Source organism: Pyricularia pennisetigena, chromosome 5 (assembly GCF_004337985.1).
Source record: "Pyricularia pennisetigena strain Br36 chromosome 5, whole genome shotgun sequence".
In the NCBI taxonomy this organism is placed as follows: domain Eukaryota; kingdom Fungi; phylum Ascomycota; class Sordariomycetes; order Magnaporthales; family Pyriculariaceae; genus Pyricularia; species Pyricularia pennisetigena.
This window is the reverse complement of record NC_043743.1, coordinates 3,103,941-3,120,726: the sequence shown is the minus strand read 5'-3', so window position 1 is coordinate 3,120,726 and position 16,786 is coordinate 3,103,941. Positions and strand designations below refer to the sequence as shown.

General features: G+C 52.5%; 4 protein-coding genes across 4 annotated transcripts; 2 read left to right on the top strand and 2 right to left on the bottom strand.

Moving 5' to 3' along the window:
• Positions 1-510: 510 nt before the first annotated feature.
• PpBr36_08865 (uncharacterized protein) lies at positions 511-980 on the bottom strand (the record flags this gene model as incomplete). The annotated part of the gene is made up of 2 exons (XM_029895990.1): positions 511-676; positions 832-980. The coding sequence occupies 2 exons, from the start codon at positions 978-980 to the stop codon at positions 511-513; spliced, it is 315 nt and encodes a 104-aa protein (XP_029747656.1).
• Positions 981-2,024: 1,044 nt separating this feature from the next.
• Positions 2,025-7,902, bottom strand: PpBr36_08864 (uncharacterized protein; the record flags this gene model as incomplete). Its single annotated transcript, XM_029895989.1, has 7 exons — positions 2,025-2,288; positions 2,451-6,064; positions 6,153-6,752; positions 6,812-6,947; positions 7,026-7,337; positions 7,430-7,706; positions 7,775-7,902. 7 exons carry the CDS (start codon positions 7,900-7,902, stop codon positions 2,025-2,027), a joined length of 5,331 nt encoding a protein of 1,776 aa, XP_029747655.1.
• A 437-nt stretch (positions 7,903-8,339) lies between these two features.
• Positions 8,340-13,358, top strand: PpBr36_08863 (uncharacterized protein; the record flags this gene model as incomplete). Its single annotated transcript, XM_029895988.1, has 4 exons — positions 8,340-9,206; positions 10,049-11,032; positions 11,402-11,968; positions 12,039-13,358. Coding segments are annotated over 4 exons (3,738 nt in total), but the record flags the coding sequence as incomplete, so codon positions are not given.
• Positions 13,359-15,713: 2,355 nt separating this feature from the next.
• PpBr36_08862 (uncharacterized protein) lies at positions 15,714-16,742 on the top strand (the record flags this gene model as incomplete). Its single annotated transcript, XM_029895987.1, has 1 exon — positions 15,714-16,742. One exon carries the CDS (start codon positions 15,714-15,716, stop codon positions 16,740-16,742), a length of 1,029 nt encoding a protein of 342 aa, XP_029747661.1.
• Positions 16,743-16,786: the final 44 nt, after the last annotated feature.

Sequence of the window (16,786 nt, the reverse complement as noted above, 5' to 3'; positions counted from 1 at the left end):
TGTTTGTGTGTGTGCGTGTGATGGAGGATATAGAATAAAATGGATAAGCCCTGTTTGGCGTTATTAAAGTGGATTGGTGGGAGGTTTTTTTCTTTCTTTTTGGGTAATATCCTTTGTAGATATCCATTTAATGAATGATTACCCTATTGTAACAGTCGCCGTGCCTTCAGAGTGACAATTTGCAACAGGGTGCTTCGGGACTGAACCGAGCCTGATCCGTTGCCAAGAAACCTTGACGGGGGTCATGGAAGTCTGAGCACCGCCAAGCACATGTCACCTCCTTCAGTACGAGCACGAATGAATCAGAAACTTTTCGCTTATTTGATCTTGGCAGCGTTAAGCTTTCAATAGTCCACGCAACCTCCCTGCGCATCGCACAATTGCGCATGTCGGCATCAAAATGCAGAAACAAGCCGGCCCAGCTCGACCAGCCCCGACGCCCTCGCAGAGCAGCTCCCGGTTGCCGGTCGACGGGACGACGCCGCCCATGCGCTGCTCGGAGACGCTGGCCTACTGGCTGACGAGGTAGATGGCGCCCGGGTCGTCGACGGATTGGAGGCAGTGCAACCGTGCCCGGGCGGCGGCGGAGGGTGCCGCTGTTGGGGTTAGCGTGAGGAGGGCGAGCTCGGTGATGAGGGCATTCACGCTGCTAGTTGCACCGGAAGTTTTGGAATCGCTGGGTTTCGTGCGCAGATATGAAAAAANNNAAAGCAAAGAAACGTCCTCGCTCGATAGCCAGGAGTGAGTGAGAGGATGATTCGCGTCCTAAAAAAAAAGACTGAGGATTTGCTCATGCTTAACCCCATCTTAGGCAACAGAGCGCAAACGCACCATCCACTGCCGGCACCGGGGCCCAGGCTGCCATGCAGCCAAGAAAACCGAGGTATAGCACTGTAAAATCGGCGGCCGACCCACTGGACACGCACATCAGCGACGCCTAACTGGCGACCGACGATAGACGTCTCTGCCTTGGAGATCATTCTCAATCAACGAGGCGGTCGGTTGGACCACAAATGCCCTACGGAGCAAATCCAACAGATGGAGAGTCCCAGCGATTTACACATTTCTCCCAGCTAGTCAGGTTCGATGGCCCTGATTAAAACCGTCACCAAGTTTCAGCTTTATGCAACGCCCCGAAAGCGACAGCGCTACCCGATCCCCGTCCGGAGCCGCGGAGCCACCACCTCCCGCCACGGCTCGTCGTTACAGAGCTAGGCCTTCTCCTCGAGCGCGCTCCCAAAGGCACCGCAAGCGAGCTGGGCATTCAGATCTGGACACGATGGCAACTTGCAGACTGCGTGTCACCCCTGCCGGAAGTCTTTGACTGGCGCCGAAGACGACGGACAAAGTTCATCTCCATGGCCTTTGGTCGACGGCAATCAATCCTGCGATTGACGGGATGGCCGTGCAGGGCCTCGGAGCGCCTCCGTGTGCGAGCAGCTCGGTGCATGGTCAAGGCCTGGAGGTGCCTGGAACGGGGGTATTGATCGGGGCCCTTGTATAGACGAGACGGCTTTGGATATGTGTCGCGGTTTCTTTTCTTTTCTTTTTTTTCTTTTTTGGGCAGAGCTCGCCACGTTTCTGGGTATCCTCGGACAGTTTGAGCAATTGTTTGCAAGAGGAGTGGGCAACGAGGTACCTCCCCTTGGCTTTTCGGAATACATCGGCCTGGAGGCTTGCTATCCTTGGAAACTTTCTGTCTTGTCCAAGGGGGATCTAGAGACCAGTACACCGACTCGCCTGCGCAACTTGGTGCTGCGAAATCGCGACTTGTTTCTTTTCGACAGCCTTTGCGCTACTTGGCCTTGGCCATGCCGTGACAAGATGTATCGCGTTGACGTGAGAAGCCTTTGATGCGTTAAACACTTTTAGCAAGCCAATCGTCAGGTGAATTGACAGATATCTAGGGAAGCTAGTGCTCAAGCAAAAGCACCTACGCAAGGTAGTAGTTAGCATAGTATCAAAGAGGCAAAGAACAAATCGTATTATATAACGTGTTGCATCAGATCCAAGCCCGCCTATTATCAACTAGCATCATCATCACTAATAACGTCACTGTTCAAGTCCAAATCATCATCGCTGCCGTTGCCGGTCTCCCGCAAAGACGACTTCACGACCGACCCGGCAGCCTCGACCTCTGCATCTCTGACGCCGTGGTGGGTACCTGCCTGCACAAAGTCGTGCGGCGGGTGAAACTTGTCATAGTGGCCGTAGCACTTGAAGCAGAGTGTATAGTCCGGACAGTTCTCCAGACAGTTCTGGCAAATGTGGTAGATGCCGACCAATCCCTATTGTTAAACAGGCAAGTATTAGCTGATAGAAAACACTTATTCGGGTGATCCTCGTAGTCGGCTTCAAATGTGGTAGTCATGCACCTGAGCCGTGGATGGAAGTGACAAAAAGGAGGTGGAGAAAAAAAAAGGAAAAACACAAGGAACAAAAAGACTTACCAAATCACAACCGTCACAGAAGTAGTTCGGAACCAAATCACCTATCTTGGTGGACTCGTATCCGTCGCGCGTCTGCGGAAACCTCTCGTCAAGCAGCTTGATTACTTCTGGGGAGTTGCCGTAATATCTGCCGACATCAACTGCAAACCATTCATTTCCAGGCGCATCCATGACGGCGGGCACCCGGACCCGGACCGCTGGGTTGGCACCGCGATCGAGTAGCAGTCTGACCACCTCGCCTACACGACGGTCGGGACCATCGTCACCCAGTTCGCATATGTTCACATCGCGTAGGGCCCATAACAGCGGCGTCCAGCCGTCGTGATCCGGCACGTCGACGGTGAGGCCAGCGGCGAGTGACCGCTCAAGGACATGTGTGATGAGAGCAATGTCACCTGTCGCTACGGTGTAGTGCAGCGGAACTCTTCCAAGCACGTCTTTCAGAGCAAATCCATGACTTGACCCCGCGCTTGATGGCGGTTCAGAAGATACGGCTTTCTCTTCGAGCGCTGTGATCAGCGCCTCGACAGCTGCAAGAGAGTTATAACAGGCTAGATGCAGCGGTTTGCGATGCAGGTGGTCGACAGCTTCCGGGTCTGCACCCTTGGCGACGAGTCTTTTAATAATTTTCGCACTGCAGCACATGCTGGCAGCGTGAATCGGAGAGGTTTCCGTGTGCAAGCTGTCGACCTTTGCGTTCTTCTCAAGCAGGTAGGTAACCATTTCTTCCTTTGCAGGGGCGTATCTGTCTCCGATCCGTAAGCAGGCTTGGAACAGCGGCGTGCCTGCACGATATCGGGCACATTCCAGGTTCACGTCGGCACCATTGTCGACTAGGAGCTGCATAAGCTCGAGGTTATTTGAAAGATTACAGCGGCAGATGCGGTGCAAAGCCGCTCCGTCCCGACCCGTAACGTTTATTGCCAGCCGCACCTCCTTTTTGGTGAGCAAATAGTGGAAAAGGTCCCAGTTGCTCAATGTTATAACGTTGACCAGCGGAGTATTCCCCGATTGGTCTGTTGCATCCAGTTTGGCCCCGGAATTTGCCAGACGTTTGACCACGGCCGTCGAGGTCAGAGGGCCGATATAGTGCAATGCGTTGTTCCCGCGGACGTCCCTGGCATTGACATCTGGCCGAAACTCGAGGAGCAGCTGGACTATGGCGTCGTATCCTTTGTGTACTGCATAACTCAACAGGAGCATCCCCTCACTGTCGACATAATTCACGTCGGCGCCAGCCTCTAGCAACAGCCCAGCTGATTCCTCATTTCCATACAGAACAGCCATCAAGAGAGAATTAGACAGGGCAGCTTGGTTTTCGAGCGGAGAGTTCAACATCAGCCGGAGTGCTGCCGCAGACTTGGAGGCCGCAATCTCCAGAGGGCAATATTTTGCCACTCCCTTGATGGAAGGATCCAGACCTCGAGCCAACAAAGCCGGTAACACCTCCGGGCGATATGCTGCCTCATGCAAAGGTGTGTGCTTGTCAGATCCACAGACCACAGCGACATCGGACCCGGCATCAATAAGCTGCTGGACCACTTCCACAGGCCTAAAGGTTACAGCCGTGAAGAGTGACGTCCAGCCCTCAGAGTCTCGAGCGGTGATGTCCGCACCGTACTTCAACAGGATGTTGATGACCTTGTCGGTTGAGGAACCCTCCCCGTCGGGTAAAACCCTCGAGGAAGCCAGCAGCAGGCATGTGCGTTTCCACTCTCCTGGCTCCCTGACTTCAATGTTCGCACCGCGCTCGAGTAGGCCTCTGATAATTTCCTTTTCCCACTTCCCCCCAATGGCGACTAGTAAAGGGGCTTTGCCGTCTGAACCACCATGGTCGACATCAAGTGTAGGTTGTTCAAACAATTGCTGACAGACTCGCCAGTTACCGGAGAGAATTGCACACTTGAGCGCATTGCCGCGCTCGTCATTCGCGTTTGGATCTGCGCCATGATTCAGCAGGATCTCGTTGGACTTGGCGTATCCGCGGCGGGCCGTAGTGACGAGAGGATGAGTAGAGCCATAGCGCAGATACTGCCCAAGATCAGCTAGCCCCAATAGCGTGTCGAGAACCAAGTAGCAACCCCATTCCGCGGCACGTTGTACTACTGTTTCTCCAAAATCATCCAGAGCTTCTGGGTTCAGGCCGTTGGTGTAGAGCAGCCGAATCAACTCTGGCGTGCCCCAGATGGCGATTATATTGATTAAATCCGGTTGCTCGATACCTTTCCTGGGATTCACGTCGTACCCTCTTTCAATCAGCAAGTCGATGATACTGGTCGCGTTGCGCATAACTGCAATCCCAACAGGACCAACCAAATATCCGTCCAGGCCGTCTTCAACTTCAAAGCTGACACAAGGGTCTGTGCCGAGGTCAAGGAGGCTTCGTGCGAGGGCCGGATTATCAGTCCACATGGCCAGGAGAAACAAATCAGAAGTCCATGAAGGCAGGTCGAGTCCTTCCACATGAGCACTCGGCATGCACTTTAAAATCTCGTCCACGATATCGCTGCAACCAGAGGTGACTGCAGCTCTCAGAAGACTTTCAAGACCTGGGTCTTCGAGCCGCAACTGTGTTGAAGGAGTGGGGAGAAACCTCCGTACCATGCTGATGTCGCCACTCTTGGCCGCTTCTACCATGATGGCAGTTACGGCCTTGCTCGTGGCACTGCTGGAGATATCTTCGATACGAGTAAGACGGTTGACGAGATCTTCTAGCCCGAGGCTTGCGGCAATCGCGGCTGGCTCAAGAGTATCAGGTTCCGGACAAGCAAAACAGTTCGTATGGGACGAGTAAGGCCTCAGCCACTGGAGCCGCAGGGCATGATCTCGCAACAATTGGACAGCCAAGACCTTTGCTGTGTTGGCTTCGGGGCCGTTACCAGACATTCTGTAGTGGGACGGCCAGTATTCTATGGCGTATGGGAAAGGATAAGCAGCCGGCCAATCCGTGAAGCAGTGCAAGTAGTTCGGCATGGTCAAGTATTCTAGACATGTCCTGAGAAGTTGGGCGTGGCCCTCCTCCTCTCCTTGGATCATCTGCCACCAAGCTTGTGTTGAAGACAAGCCGGGTCCACACTCGACCGCGTTGGCTTTGAGCCATGTACGGATCTCAGGATGCGCAAAACGCACTTCTCCATGGTAGTTTTTCAGTATGCCGTTGAAGAAACCCAGGATTTGTTGGTAGTTTTCGTATCTAGCATCTTCAGAGGTGTTTCTGCGAATCGAATATGACAGAAGACATAGCTCTTCGGTCAAAAGAGGGCGGAAGGCCAGCAAAACCCAAAGCAATATAGCGCTAGCCCAAGTGCGGCGTTCTGATGGCATGTCGGATAGTAACGCTGCAAATATTCGATCTGAGGTCGCGCCCTTTATTTTTTGGAGATCGCATTCCACTGCAGCCAAAGCTCGGCAATCTGGGTCCAGCCAATTCTGTAATAGTGATAGCAGGCACAAGTCGTCGCAAAACACATGTTCCAGCTCATCAAGGATCGTGAGTGTTTGAGGGGTAAATCCTCCGCGGCCAATGCATAGCCGATGTGTTGAGATCTTGACGTCGCCGTCTTTCTGCTCCATGACAAAAGTGGTTAAGAAATCGGGTGGTATCCGGGAAACTGCTAGAAACGGTGATCAGTAACAGTATTGACGAGCAAAGCGTTAAAAGGGGGGGTGGGGGGGGAGAGAGCTCGGGCTATGTTCACTGACATTCGGACAGAAGATGATCGTTTGCCCCTAAACTTGTCCTGACAACGACTTTGAATCGGTGCGCCTCAGCCCCAAGTAGATGATTGAGGTAAGCAACAAAGTCGATGGCACCGTCTCCGCACTTGTCGAGACCATCGATGATATACACATAAGGTAGAAAATCTGTAAAATCATTGGGAATAACTCGCCCGAGATAATATAGCAAGTCTCGTGTTCCAATCGCCGAGAACTTTGCCAAGTAAGACGCAAGACTGCAGGCAGTATCATCCGTAATATGTTCGTACGTATGCAGAGAGACGATGGTGCGTAGCATTTTGTCGATGGAGCTAAAGCGCTGATCAGCTTCATCGAACTTGAAGTTGACGATTTGGTGTCTATGTTCTTCCGAAAAAATGTAAGACCATATGCCTTCGGACACATGCGAATTGTCACCAGAGGCAGTCTGAACATGCAGCACCATGTTGTGATCCGCCGCTAGTAGCTTTTTAACAGCTGGTATGAGTTCCGTAGGGATTGCGTTTAGGGCAGGTGGAAACATAGGCGAGGCTTGTGAGACGAAATCTCGTATCGCGCGACCGTGATCTGGTGAGGGACCCTTTTCTATTTAAAAGAGATGTTAAATATACCGACCCGTGCATATAATTGAGTGGACAGCGTACTTATCCAACGTTCTGCTTCTGATTGCAGGTCGGTAACGTCATCGTCACTCAGTCGTGTCATGGACCTGTACTCCCTGCTGACTCCCTTCCTAAGGCCGAAGCATGGCGTCATCCTAGTGATTTCTCTACCGAAGCCCTGCAATTTCATAATTACAGTAAACAAACTATACCTACCAGATATAGACTTCTAACATGCATATGCAGGAAAACTTACTCGGAAATAGGATTCAGAGGTGATGGCTTGGCTGTAGTAGTCAACAATGTGTGCTTGAACCGTCATCTTGGACTGCACAAACATTCCGTTTACTTCTTCAATGGTCTCAGCTAGAATGCGAGACGTGCCAAGCAGGAATTCGGCCTTTGTGTCTGCAGTTGTTCCAAGTGCCTCGGTCATATGTGCTCGTAGATCAACCTGTAGGAAGCCCATGCTGTCGGACATATGGGGGAATTCGAAGAAGACAAGAACTCGTACAGCAGGCAGCAGAAACCCATATACCGTAGGGTCTCTGGACGCAATAATAATTGCCTTGTATATATGAGGCCATCAGCGCAGTTCACCGGAGCTTTCAGTGGCGTCAAGATCAGCCCTGCGATTATCCCTCTCGCTGCTTGACTTACGGCTTTGACTATCAGTCCACCTAAACCGTGCGATACAAAAATAACTGGTCGACTGGAAAGGTCGTCCTCGTCGCGATGCTCTCGAAGGCTCTGGAGAAATAGCGTTGCTTCTCTGATAATATCGCGTCGCCTGAACGGCAATGAGTCGATGCTGGTATCATAGCCATAGAGCATAACTCGCCCTGGGAAAACAGTCGGGAGCCAACACTCATTCTCATTGGCCCCTAGAGTCCAGGTTTTTCTCCTTCCACCGCCAAATCCGTGGATAGCGACAACGCTAACGATTTGCATTCGTTAGAATGTATGTATTCCCAGAAATGATATGTTTTGCACGAGGCGACATACTCGATTTGCGCATCTTGCACATCTCGTTCAATGGTCAGGCCCCGGTGCGAAATAGGTTCCACCGGGTTTTCGTTATCTATGAGGACTCCAGCATCAGGAATGTTTGTCTTTGAGACGATTGCCGCCATATCCAATTGCGGTGGTATTTTCAACGCATAGCATCAAACTATCGGGGGTCGTGGGGCTCGTATGGTGCTGTGATCAGGGCATGATGGCCAACATATTTCAATAGCTCTACTACTGATCCTGCTGTCTTTCTGCATGGATGGGCTGTCAGCCGCTTGTTTTATCGAGGAGGGTGGATTGGTGGCTGTTACTCATCATACCCACACCATGTCTGATATCCCCAGTAGAGATGCAACCGTACCGCTCATGTACCTCTCACCATTCATGTCTGACTGCAGAACCAAGGCTTGGCGCTTGGCGATATGTTCAAAAGCCCCGGCATGCCTGTTTCCTAATAACATGTAAGTGGATTGCGATTCCAGTCAATCTCCCTCGATATTCATCCAGAATCTGCCTCCCTAAACCTTGTCGAAAAAAAAAAAAAAGCTCTTGACATCAGCGAGAGCAGCACATGTCGGGCCAGGACAGTGAAGAAGCGCTCTCTGTCTTTCAGGTGCCGTTGGCCCCGACAGGAAGGGGCAATGAGTTCCGTACACAAAACATATCCCCAGAAGACTGGGAGCGACGAAACGTCGTCGAAAGAACCCAAGATGCATTTCACGTCTATTGCGACTTGATGGACGTCAAACACGGTACTTTTGGTGCGGCAGCAGATATGGAGTTTGCAACACTTCTCGTGTTCCGCTTTCGCTTCGACCCGCAGAAAAAATCAAGACGGATTCGTGAGGCGACGGTCAAGATTGAGTTTGTCCCTTGCGCAGTTGGCCAGGATCCGCCAGAGGTGATAAGCATCGCTCCCGACGAGCGCTGGAGCTTGGTGACAACGATGGATCACGAAGAAATTGTCAAGGGGGGCAAGCTGGGGCTTGATGGGTCCGCGGCGTCGGTACTCACGGCGACGGGCAGTCTAGAAATGCAGAAAACAACGACGCGCCATGTCAGCGACGCGACGACGGTCACAGGCACGACGAATCTTGGCGCAGGTCGCAATTCGGGGCTGGAGACGGTTGCTCGTTGGCGGCTGTTGGAAAACGCCAGACAAAAGACTGGGGTGCCTGACTCGGTGCGTGTCGCAGTACTGGTCCGGCGAGAGACAGACGATCCTTTCAATGCCATTGTGACGATTGAGGCCGAGGCGGACCTGGCCACAAATTTTGGCAGTCTATTCAGGAAAGTGCCACTAGACGATCCGGTGCTTTTCAATCCCAGGGCTGAGCGGAAAGGGTGGAAGACAAACGAAGGTCGATCTCGTGGAGTCGAGAACCTAGGTGCGGAACCATTGTACTCTTACTGTGAAGCGCGGGTGGTCGGTCGCCGTGTCTGTTTTGAGGAGTTCTCACAGCCGTCATGATGTAGGTACAGCAAATATTTGTCCGTTGCCCATCAGCTCAGTCAAGATAGCCTATGCTGTGTCTAGTATCGCCGCTGGATTAATCATTCATCTCGATGGGCGAAAAAAAGAAAAGAAACAAAAACCCCCCCCTTTTCATTGTTGCACAAATACCTTAGTGAACGCACCAGCCTCCTAAAGTAGGTACCCCACTTGTCCCGCAACACACTGTACGTAATACCCAAACAAGCAAGCACGGCCAAAGCTACTCCACTGACCTTTAAGCCTCTTTGGCATTGAGCATCATAAACTTTTTCAATTCGATCAAGTACCCCCCTCTGCGACGTCTTACAAATCGGAACGATACGATCAAAAGATTCCTCTGGATAAACTGTCGCATTCCACCTACCGCACTACTTTACTTTGTATTGATCGCTATGAGGCAGTATCCCCTCTCTGATGTAACCTTGGACAGTCCTACCCTCGAGCAGATTGGCAAGGCTAGGCGCGGGGTCTGGTACCTCATCGGTACATGGCTTCATCGCCAGCGCGATGGGATTGGTCCTGAGAAAGGTCCAACAAGATCAGGAGACGCATGCCCTGGATAGATTGCCTGGCAATCCACTTTCCCCTGAAAGGTGTGGCTCCGACTCCCATAGGCAGAATTATGATCCGCCGTCAATTGTTGGATTGCCGGCTTGTGCGTCGAGCCTGTCTGTGCTCAACACCAGCATCTCTTGATCTATTCCACCGACAAATGTACGCCTTGCAGCCGGTAAAGGTGCTTCAGGAAAAGAATGACTGTACGTGATTATCAGTCAGAAGATGAAGGAGATTTTATGGCAGATGAGCTCCTTGGAGATGGAGCAGAAACTCCGGAGCTCGACGACAGGGTCAGAGCAATGTTTATTCAACACCTCGAAGATGCAAGCCGTCTTGACAAGTCAACCGATAAAGGCGAAACTACAGAAGAGAGAGATTCCAAAAGAAAAACATTTGTCAAGGACTTCTCCCACCTTTGGCACAGCAGAATGCGACCGGGGGGCGGCAACTTTCTGCACTTTTTGGCTTCTCAAGAATACGGCATCAAGCTACGCCTAGAATGGCTCATGGCCTTGGCCATCAATAGGTTGCCGCATTTGATGGGTGTCCTTGATGATAGGAAACTCTCGCCTCTAAGTCTCGCCATCTCGGTTGGCAATATCAAGTTTTCATGGGCAGTGTGCGTCAGAATGAATAGTGCGAAGAAGGAGATAATTGGCGAAGCTCTCAAGTCCGAGTGTGAGGAGCGTGACATGGACGCTGGCGTTACCTGCTTGCACAGAGCTATCTCGAGTGGCCTGATGCCTAGGCTGATCCAAGAGCTTATCAAGTTTGTGCCGCATAGCATGTTCAGTGCAGCTGATTCTCGAGGCCGCACTCCCTTACACCTGGCCGTCGAATATAGCAAGGGCAGCCCTGACCAGGTCGCCATCGTGCAGCTGATGTTGGAAAGAGGGCCTGCAGCTTTGAAGTGCCGCACCACGCATGCATTGGGGATGTGTTCCGCTTACCAGTATCACGAAAGGACGCGTAGGGAGTATCGAGCCTCGGTTGACAACGAACAAATAAAGCCCCCGTCACGACCTTACATAAATGGTCAGCTACCAGATGCTCCACGACGCGACGAGAAACCCGAGAATGACGCCAAGAAAATCGACAGATCCAAGCAAGACAAGACCGCCAAGGAGGGGAAGCCAGAGGTCCAAAAATGGCCGCAATCACGGCAAGGGAATGATTCCATTAGTGGCTCGCTAACTGCGGTGAGCCTCTACACCTATGCACGTCTCCTCGTTGGCGAATGTGTTACCCAATGATGCATAAGATCCTCTGTGAATCTACGTCCATACGAGCATGGCATGTCTAATCCAATACAGACAGGGCATCGGAGGCCTCTTGATACATCCATCTTAACGAGCGGGCTTGAATCTGTTGTACACGGTGCCTCGCCCACCACCGGCCGGCAGCCAAGGGGCGTACATGACCAGGGAACAAAAGAATCAACCCTGCAATCAAGCTCGGACAGTGTTAGGTCTCTGTTGAAGCTTGAATATTTGCGGCAAATGTCACCACAAGAAGCTCTAGACTACATACATGTACACGATCAAAAAGGTTGGACCAATGCCTGATAGCATGAGGCGTTGGACGAACGGCCAAGCAAACATAATGCTAGAAATGATGCTAACAACAATAAAGACAAGGAGCTATGGTATGATTTTGGCCCCAAACCGGAGACCAAGATTAGCGAGAAAGCCTTCCGCAAGCAGTTCCTCCATCTCGATTTCGACTCGGTCCTACAATATGTCGCTTTTCCCCGCATAGAGCTTGAAAAACACACCGACGCCGCCGTTAACGAGAATGACAAGTTGCATAGCGGGCGACAAGACATGATCCCTCTTTTTAAGTGGTTGCGGGAAAAGGGTGTCAAGCGAATCATTCGTGTCGAGGTTGATGACATGGAAATGCCGTGTCACAGTGACGAGGCTATTGAAGAAGCCCTGGCCGGGTTTGATGTTGAGGTCCTCGACTGGAAACTTGAGGATCTCGACGTGACCACACTCCATCACATAGGTGACAAGCTTCGTGAGGTACATTTGTATTGGGGCGGACGCAACGCCGTGCTCCGATCGTGGAGCGAGAAGGGAGAAGGACTTTGCAAGCTTCCTGCGCTAGAAAAGATCACTGTCAAACAAGTCCGGGTAAGCAAACAGTTCTTGGGCGGGTATTTTCATTGCTGCTCGTTTCTGACACTGCCATTGACTTGTGTAGGGCCTCGAATGCGAATCCCGGACAAAAGCAAACTTGGAATCCTTCCAGGTTCGACTCAACGAGTCTTGGGGGACGGGCGGAACAGAAGATGGACAATCGACTGCTACAGGAACTACCTATAGCACCAAGAACAAGACCAAGCCGAGACAAACCCCCAAGGTTGGTCTGCCAGAGTCCAGTCCAACACGGACTCGGCATCCGGATTATCTCGGCCGTACGCTCGACACACCACCGCCGCAGGAACGTCGGGTTGATCCCCATAAATGGATGCTTTGCATGGAAGAATTTGCATCATCGTTTCGTCAAATCCGTGAACTGCGTAAAAAGCACAATGACCCGTTTCTTAGGCCAGTCACGATAGCACTCATCGATGATGGTGTGAATATTACCCACGAAGAACTGTGTGGGAGGAACTTTCCGGGAAAAAGCTTTGATCATTATAAGGAGGATGGTTGGTGGCGCGTATCACCGTACTGGAACTCGGCAACTGGCCACGGCACCCTCATGGCACGGCTGATCCAACGCATCTGTCCCAGTGCTACAATCCATGTCATCAAGCTCAAGACTGTTCGGACGGTCAACTCGGGCAAGATTCAGATCGACTCCCAAAGCGCCGTGCAGGCTATAAGGCATGCGACCGAGATAGGCGCCCAAGTCATCTGCATGTCGTGGACCACAAAGCCACCAGAGGATGCTGTGGAGAAAACGGCTTTTGACGATGCGATTCGGTTTGCCCACTCCAAAGACGTGCTCATGTTCTGTGCGGCGAGCGACCAGGGGAGCTTCCCAGAGTTTACCTACCCACACGCTTCGAATCCCAACTACACGTTCCGCATCGGCGCGGCCCGGGCGACGGGCAAAACTGCCGACTTTGTCGGCGGTGGCCAGGATCTCAGCTTTGTGTTCCCCGGCCACGACGTCGTCATGAAGCCCCTGTACAGCGACGTCGGAACCGACAATGGCTTTGACGCGTTCGCTTCTCATACCGGATCTTCGGTCGCCACCGCACTGGCTACTGGGCTGGCGGCACTGGTCTACGAGTGCGTCCGGCTGGCAGTCATTTACGCGATCGAAACGAAGCAGACGATAGCGGCTGTCCGACGCGATGACCTGACTATGATTCGCTCCAAGCAGCGCATGGAGGATTCTCTGCAGAGCATCGGGTTCAACCTCCAGACGGGCAACAAATATCTTTTGGTCTGGAATCGATTCGAAAAGCCAGCTCGCCAGCTAAGGGATAGCGAAGGGGTCAACGAGAGGCAGATGGAGATTGTGGCCAACCTAGCCCGCTCGTTCCTCACCGGAATTCAAGATTCGTAGATCAATTAAAGCATCTGGCAGCGGAAGCTATGGAGTTATTTACAAAAGGGCATTGATTGGATCGTCTGTGAGGGTGCGCGACCAAGTTCTACTGGTAATCTCAGGCGCTTGCACTTGAAACGTTACATCCATCGCGGGTAAGCCGACGGCCCGATGGCATTGCTACAGCGGAAGGCGAGGTGGTCGTGTGGGGATCCAAGATATACATGTCTGAGTTTAAGAGCATCCAAGGGATTTGCGCACCTTTTTTTTTTTTTTCTTTTTTTTTTTTTTTTTTCTTGTCTTGAGTCGAAGGCATCTTCAATTTCATTTTGTGACATGTCATACAAGCGCTCAACCCAGCGATTTGGAGATCATCAGAGGACAAGCATTTTTTTATGCATGATTGAGTGTTTGCGGATTTTCTTGGGGCCCTAGGCGGCTGGTCGGCCTCGAAATAAGCTTGCTTGAGTACAACCCACCATCTACCACCAAAGACCAACGAGAATTTTATTTCTTTCTTTTTTTTTTTCCTCTCCTTTCTTTCCAAGATTGAAGACTGCGTGCGGGGTGGAACTGGTTCGCAGTCTTTCACGCGACTTGGCGAGCAATGATACCCACGGTCGCTGATGGCGCCACGGTACTCGAGTGGGCCAACCCCCCTTGTTCAACTCCCAGAACAGTACCTTGGTAAGAAAAAGAGAAACGAAAAGAAGAAAAACCTCCGAACCGGCCGATGAAGCCATCCGCGATGCAACCTTTTGATAAGTCGGAGAAATCTCATCTACCGGGTTACAAGCCGAGCCATTTCGGGTATGCAATTCAGTCGGCTTGCATGCTGTCCCCGTTCCGAGCCGTAAAGCCAACCATTGCGACGAGGTGGGTATAGATTGGCTCCGCGCTGGTCGGCCCTTTGGTGGAGGCCGCGGCGGGAAAACGGGGTCTGTTTTGCGGGGTGGCTGGTGTATACCCCGTACCGTTTAGGCCGTGACGCATGATATGCCCATAACGTCACGGAGCTCGTCACTGCGGCGGGCACAACATGGCTCGATCGGGCAAAGGCGATCGTGCCACAATTTCCCTTGTTCTTTAAGCTCACACTGAGGGGGAGAGAGTCTGTATATAGGCCTCTACAGGGTAGAGCTGTCGAAACAGATCAAGTGAGCAAAAAATAGGCGGCACGTTATTAAATGGAACGGTGATGGGCTCCATCCCCAGGGGCCAGCGAACATGCTTGCCGGGGGTAGGTAGGGAATGGCGGGTCTAGCGTTCTGATGGGGAAAGATGCTGGAGATGGCGTGATTATCTCCCGCAACTGTGCCTTGGCAAAGACTCGACATGCGACCGGGGACGCTGCCACAGTTGGTTTGCGGTCTTTTACTCGCATTATTAAGCCAGCCTGCAAATGCCGATGTGGGATGAGCGAGTATGGGTTGGGTGTTTTGCTACCGGGGTTTGACGGAACAAAAGCCCCAAGCCTGGGGATTTGAGGGAAAACATAATCGAGCTTACAGATCAAGAAACAAGACAAAACAGGAAATCTCGCGATCTCAGTCAGTCGTTATTTGGTAATAACCAAATACGTTCAGGACTTGGTTCACATCGACCGAAAGTGGGCATAAGAAGGGTGGGAATGCGGGGAAATGGGGATCTATTGACGGGATTAATATAACGCAAGTACGACAAGTCCCGCATCTAGGCCACGAGCGCCCCGGAATAAATACCACTCAGCCATGCAGTGCTTCACTTGGTACCACGGAAGGTGTCAAAAGAAAAAAAAAAGTCAAAATTACACATGGGTTTGTAAGCTCTTCTCCCTCTCCTGACAGGTTTGCAAGGTTTTGATATGATATGCAGACCACGGTTCATCACATGGTTGCCCCGAAAAAAAAAAAAAAGAAAAGAAAAATGCGTCATGAGAGTCCAGTGAACCACTGCCCCCCATCCCCCTAGTCTAACACGAGAACGGCAGGGCTGACGGGTCCCTCGGCCATTCGCTGGAGGGCAAAGCGGACAAGACAGAACCAAGCCACAAATATACAGCATAGCACATGGAGCCGGATGGAATGCCCCCGTTGTGCAAAAAGAGGAGAATCGTTGCATGCAACCGACGCAAATATTGAATCTTTGGTGGTTGGTGGGTGGGATATAAAATGGAGATTTTTCCGGCGACGAGGGCATCAGTTGGGGTGGAAGTTTTTGATATAAAAAAATCTATCCCAAGCCCGGTTTTCAACAGTCAAAGCGGTCAGGGTACCAGGGTATAGGTTTGTTAGACTGCAAGACACTTGCCATCTTCCTGCAGATATAAAAGAGAAAAAAAAAAAAAAAAAAAAAAAAAAAAAAAAAAAAAAAAAAAACCTCCCAAGATAAAAGATGGCGCAAATCAAACGATTCTTGGCCTTGTATGCCTCCCTCCTGGCATCAGTGGCAGCCAGTCCTCTGGAGCAGCGGCAGGAGCCAGGGCCGACCTCGGTTGTGTTCACCGTGACTACCACGACGGCGGCGCCGGCAACCATCACCAAGAACCCCCTCGACAGCACCAGCTGGATCGAATACCCGGGCGCGGCCTGGACCGAGTACCCCTTCACGACCAGCTCGACCCTCACCTCTGGCTGCGTCACGTACTCGACGCTCTACCCGAGCGGGCGGGAGGTGGTCACCATCACCAACACCATCACGGTGACGGTCCAGTCGACCGTGACCGAGACAAACACCAATGTGCCGGCCACGACGGCGGTCTCCTTCACGCAGCGCACGGTGAAGGCGGCGACGGGGACGACCAAGTGGAGCACGCTGTGCACCAACACGCTCGTCGAGAGCCTCTACGTCAGCTCGACGCGCACCACGGTCGTGTGGCCGTCGGCGACGGCGTTCGAGGTCGCCACCCGGACCGAGGTGTGCGTCAAGACGGGCAAGGTCTCGTCGTGGGCCGACGGGCCCATGCCGACCGCGGAGCCCTACACGCCGGCCATCGACAGGTTCAAGGGCGAGGGGACCGTCGTCAGCGTCAAGCAGGGCACGACGGTGGCCGTCACGTCGACAGTGCCGGACGCCACGTCGACGAAATGGAGCGTCGTGTGCGACAACCCGACCACCGTGGTCCAGGAGCCGTGGTACACCGCGACCGTCACGCCGACGACGACGGCCGACTGCCGCGGCAACGCGGGCGCCCTGCGCGCTCAGGTGAAGAGGATGGAGACGGGTCGCGTGGTCGTCCGCGAGGCCGCGCAGGATCTGCAGAGGGTCGAGACCCGGACGTATCCGACCGTTGGTCTGCGCGACGGCAGCGTGGTGACGAGCATGGTCACCGAGGTGGTTGATTACCTGGTCGCTACTTTTACAACGGTGCAGATGGTCGTTGTTACAGAGACTGCTAGCCCTGTGACGGTTACTGCGTGTTAGGCTGGCGTTTTGCACCCAAGGTGAGTGGGCCGGTCACAAGGTAC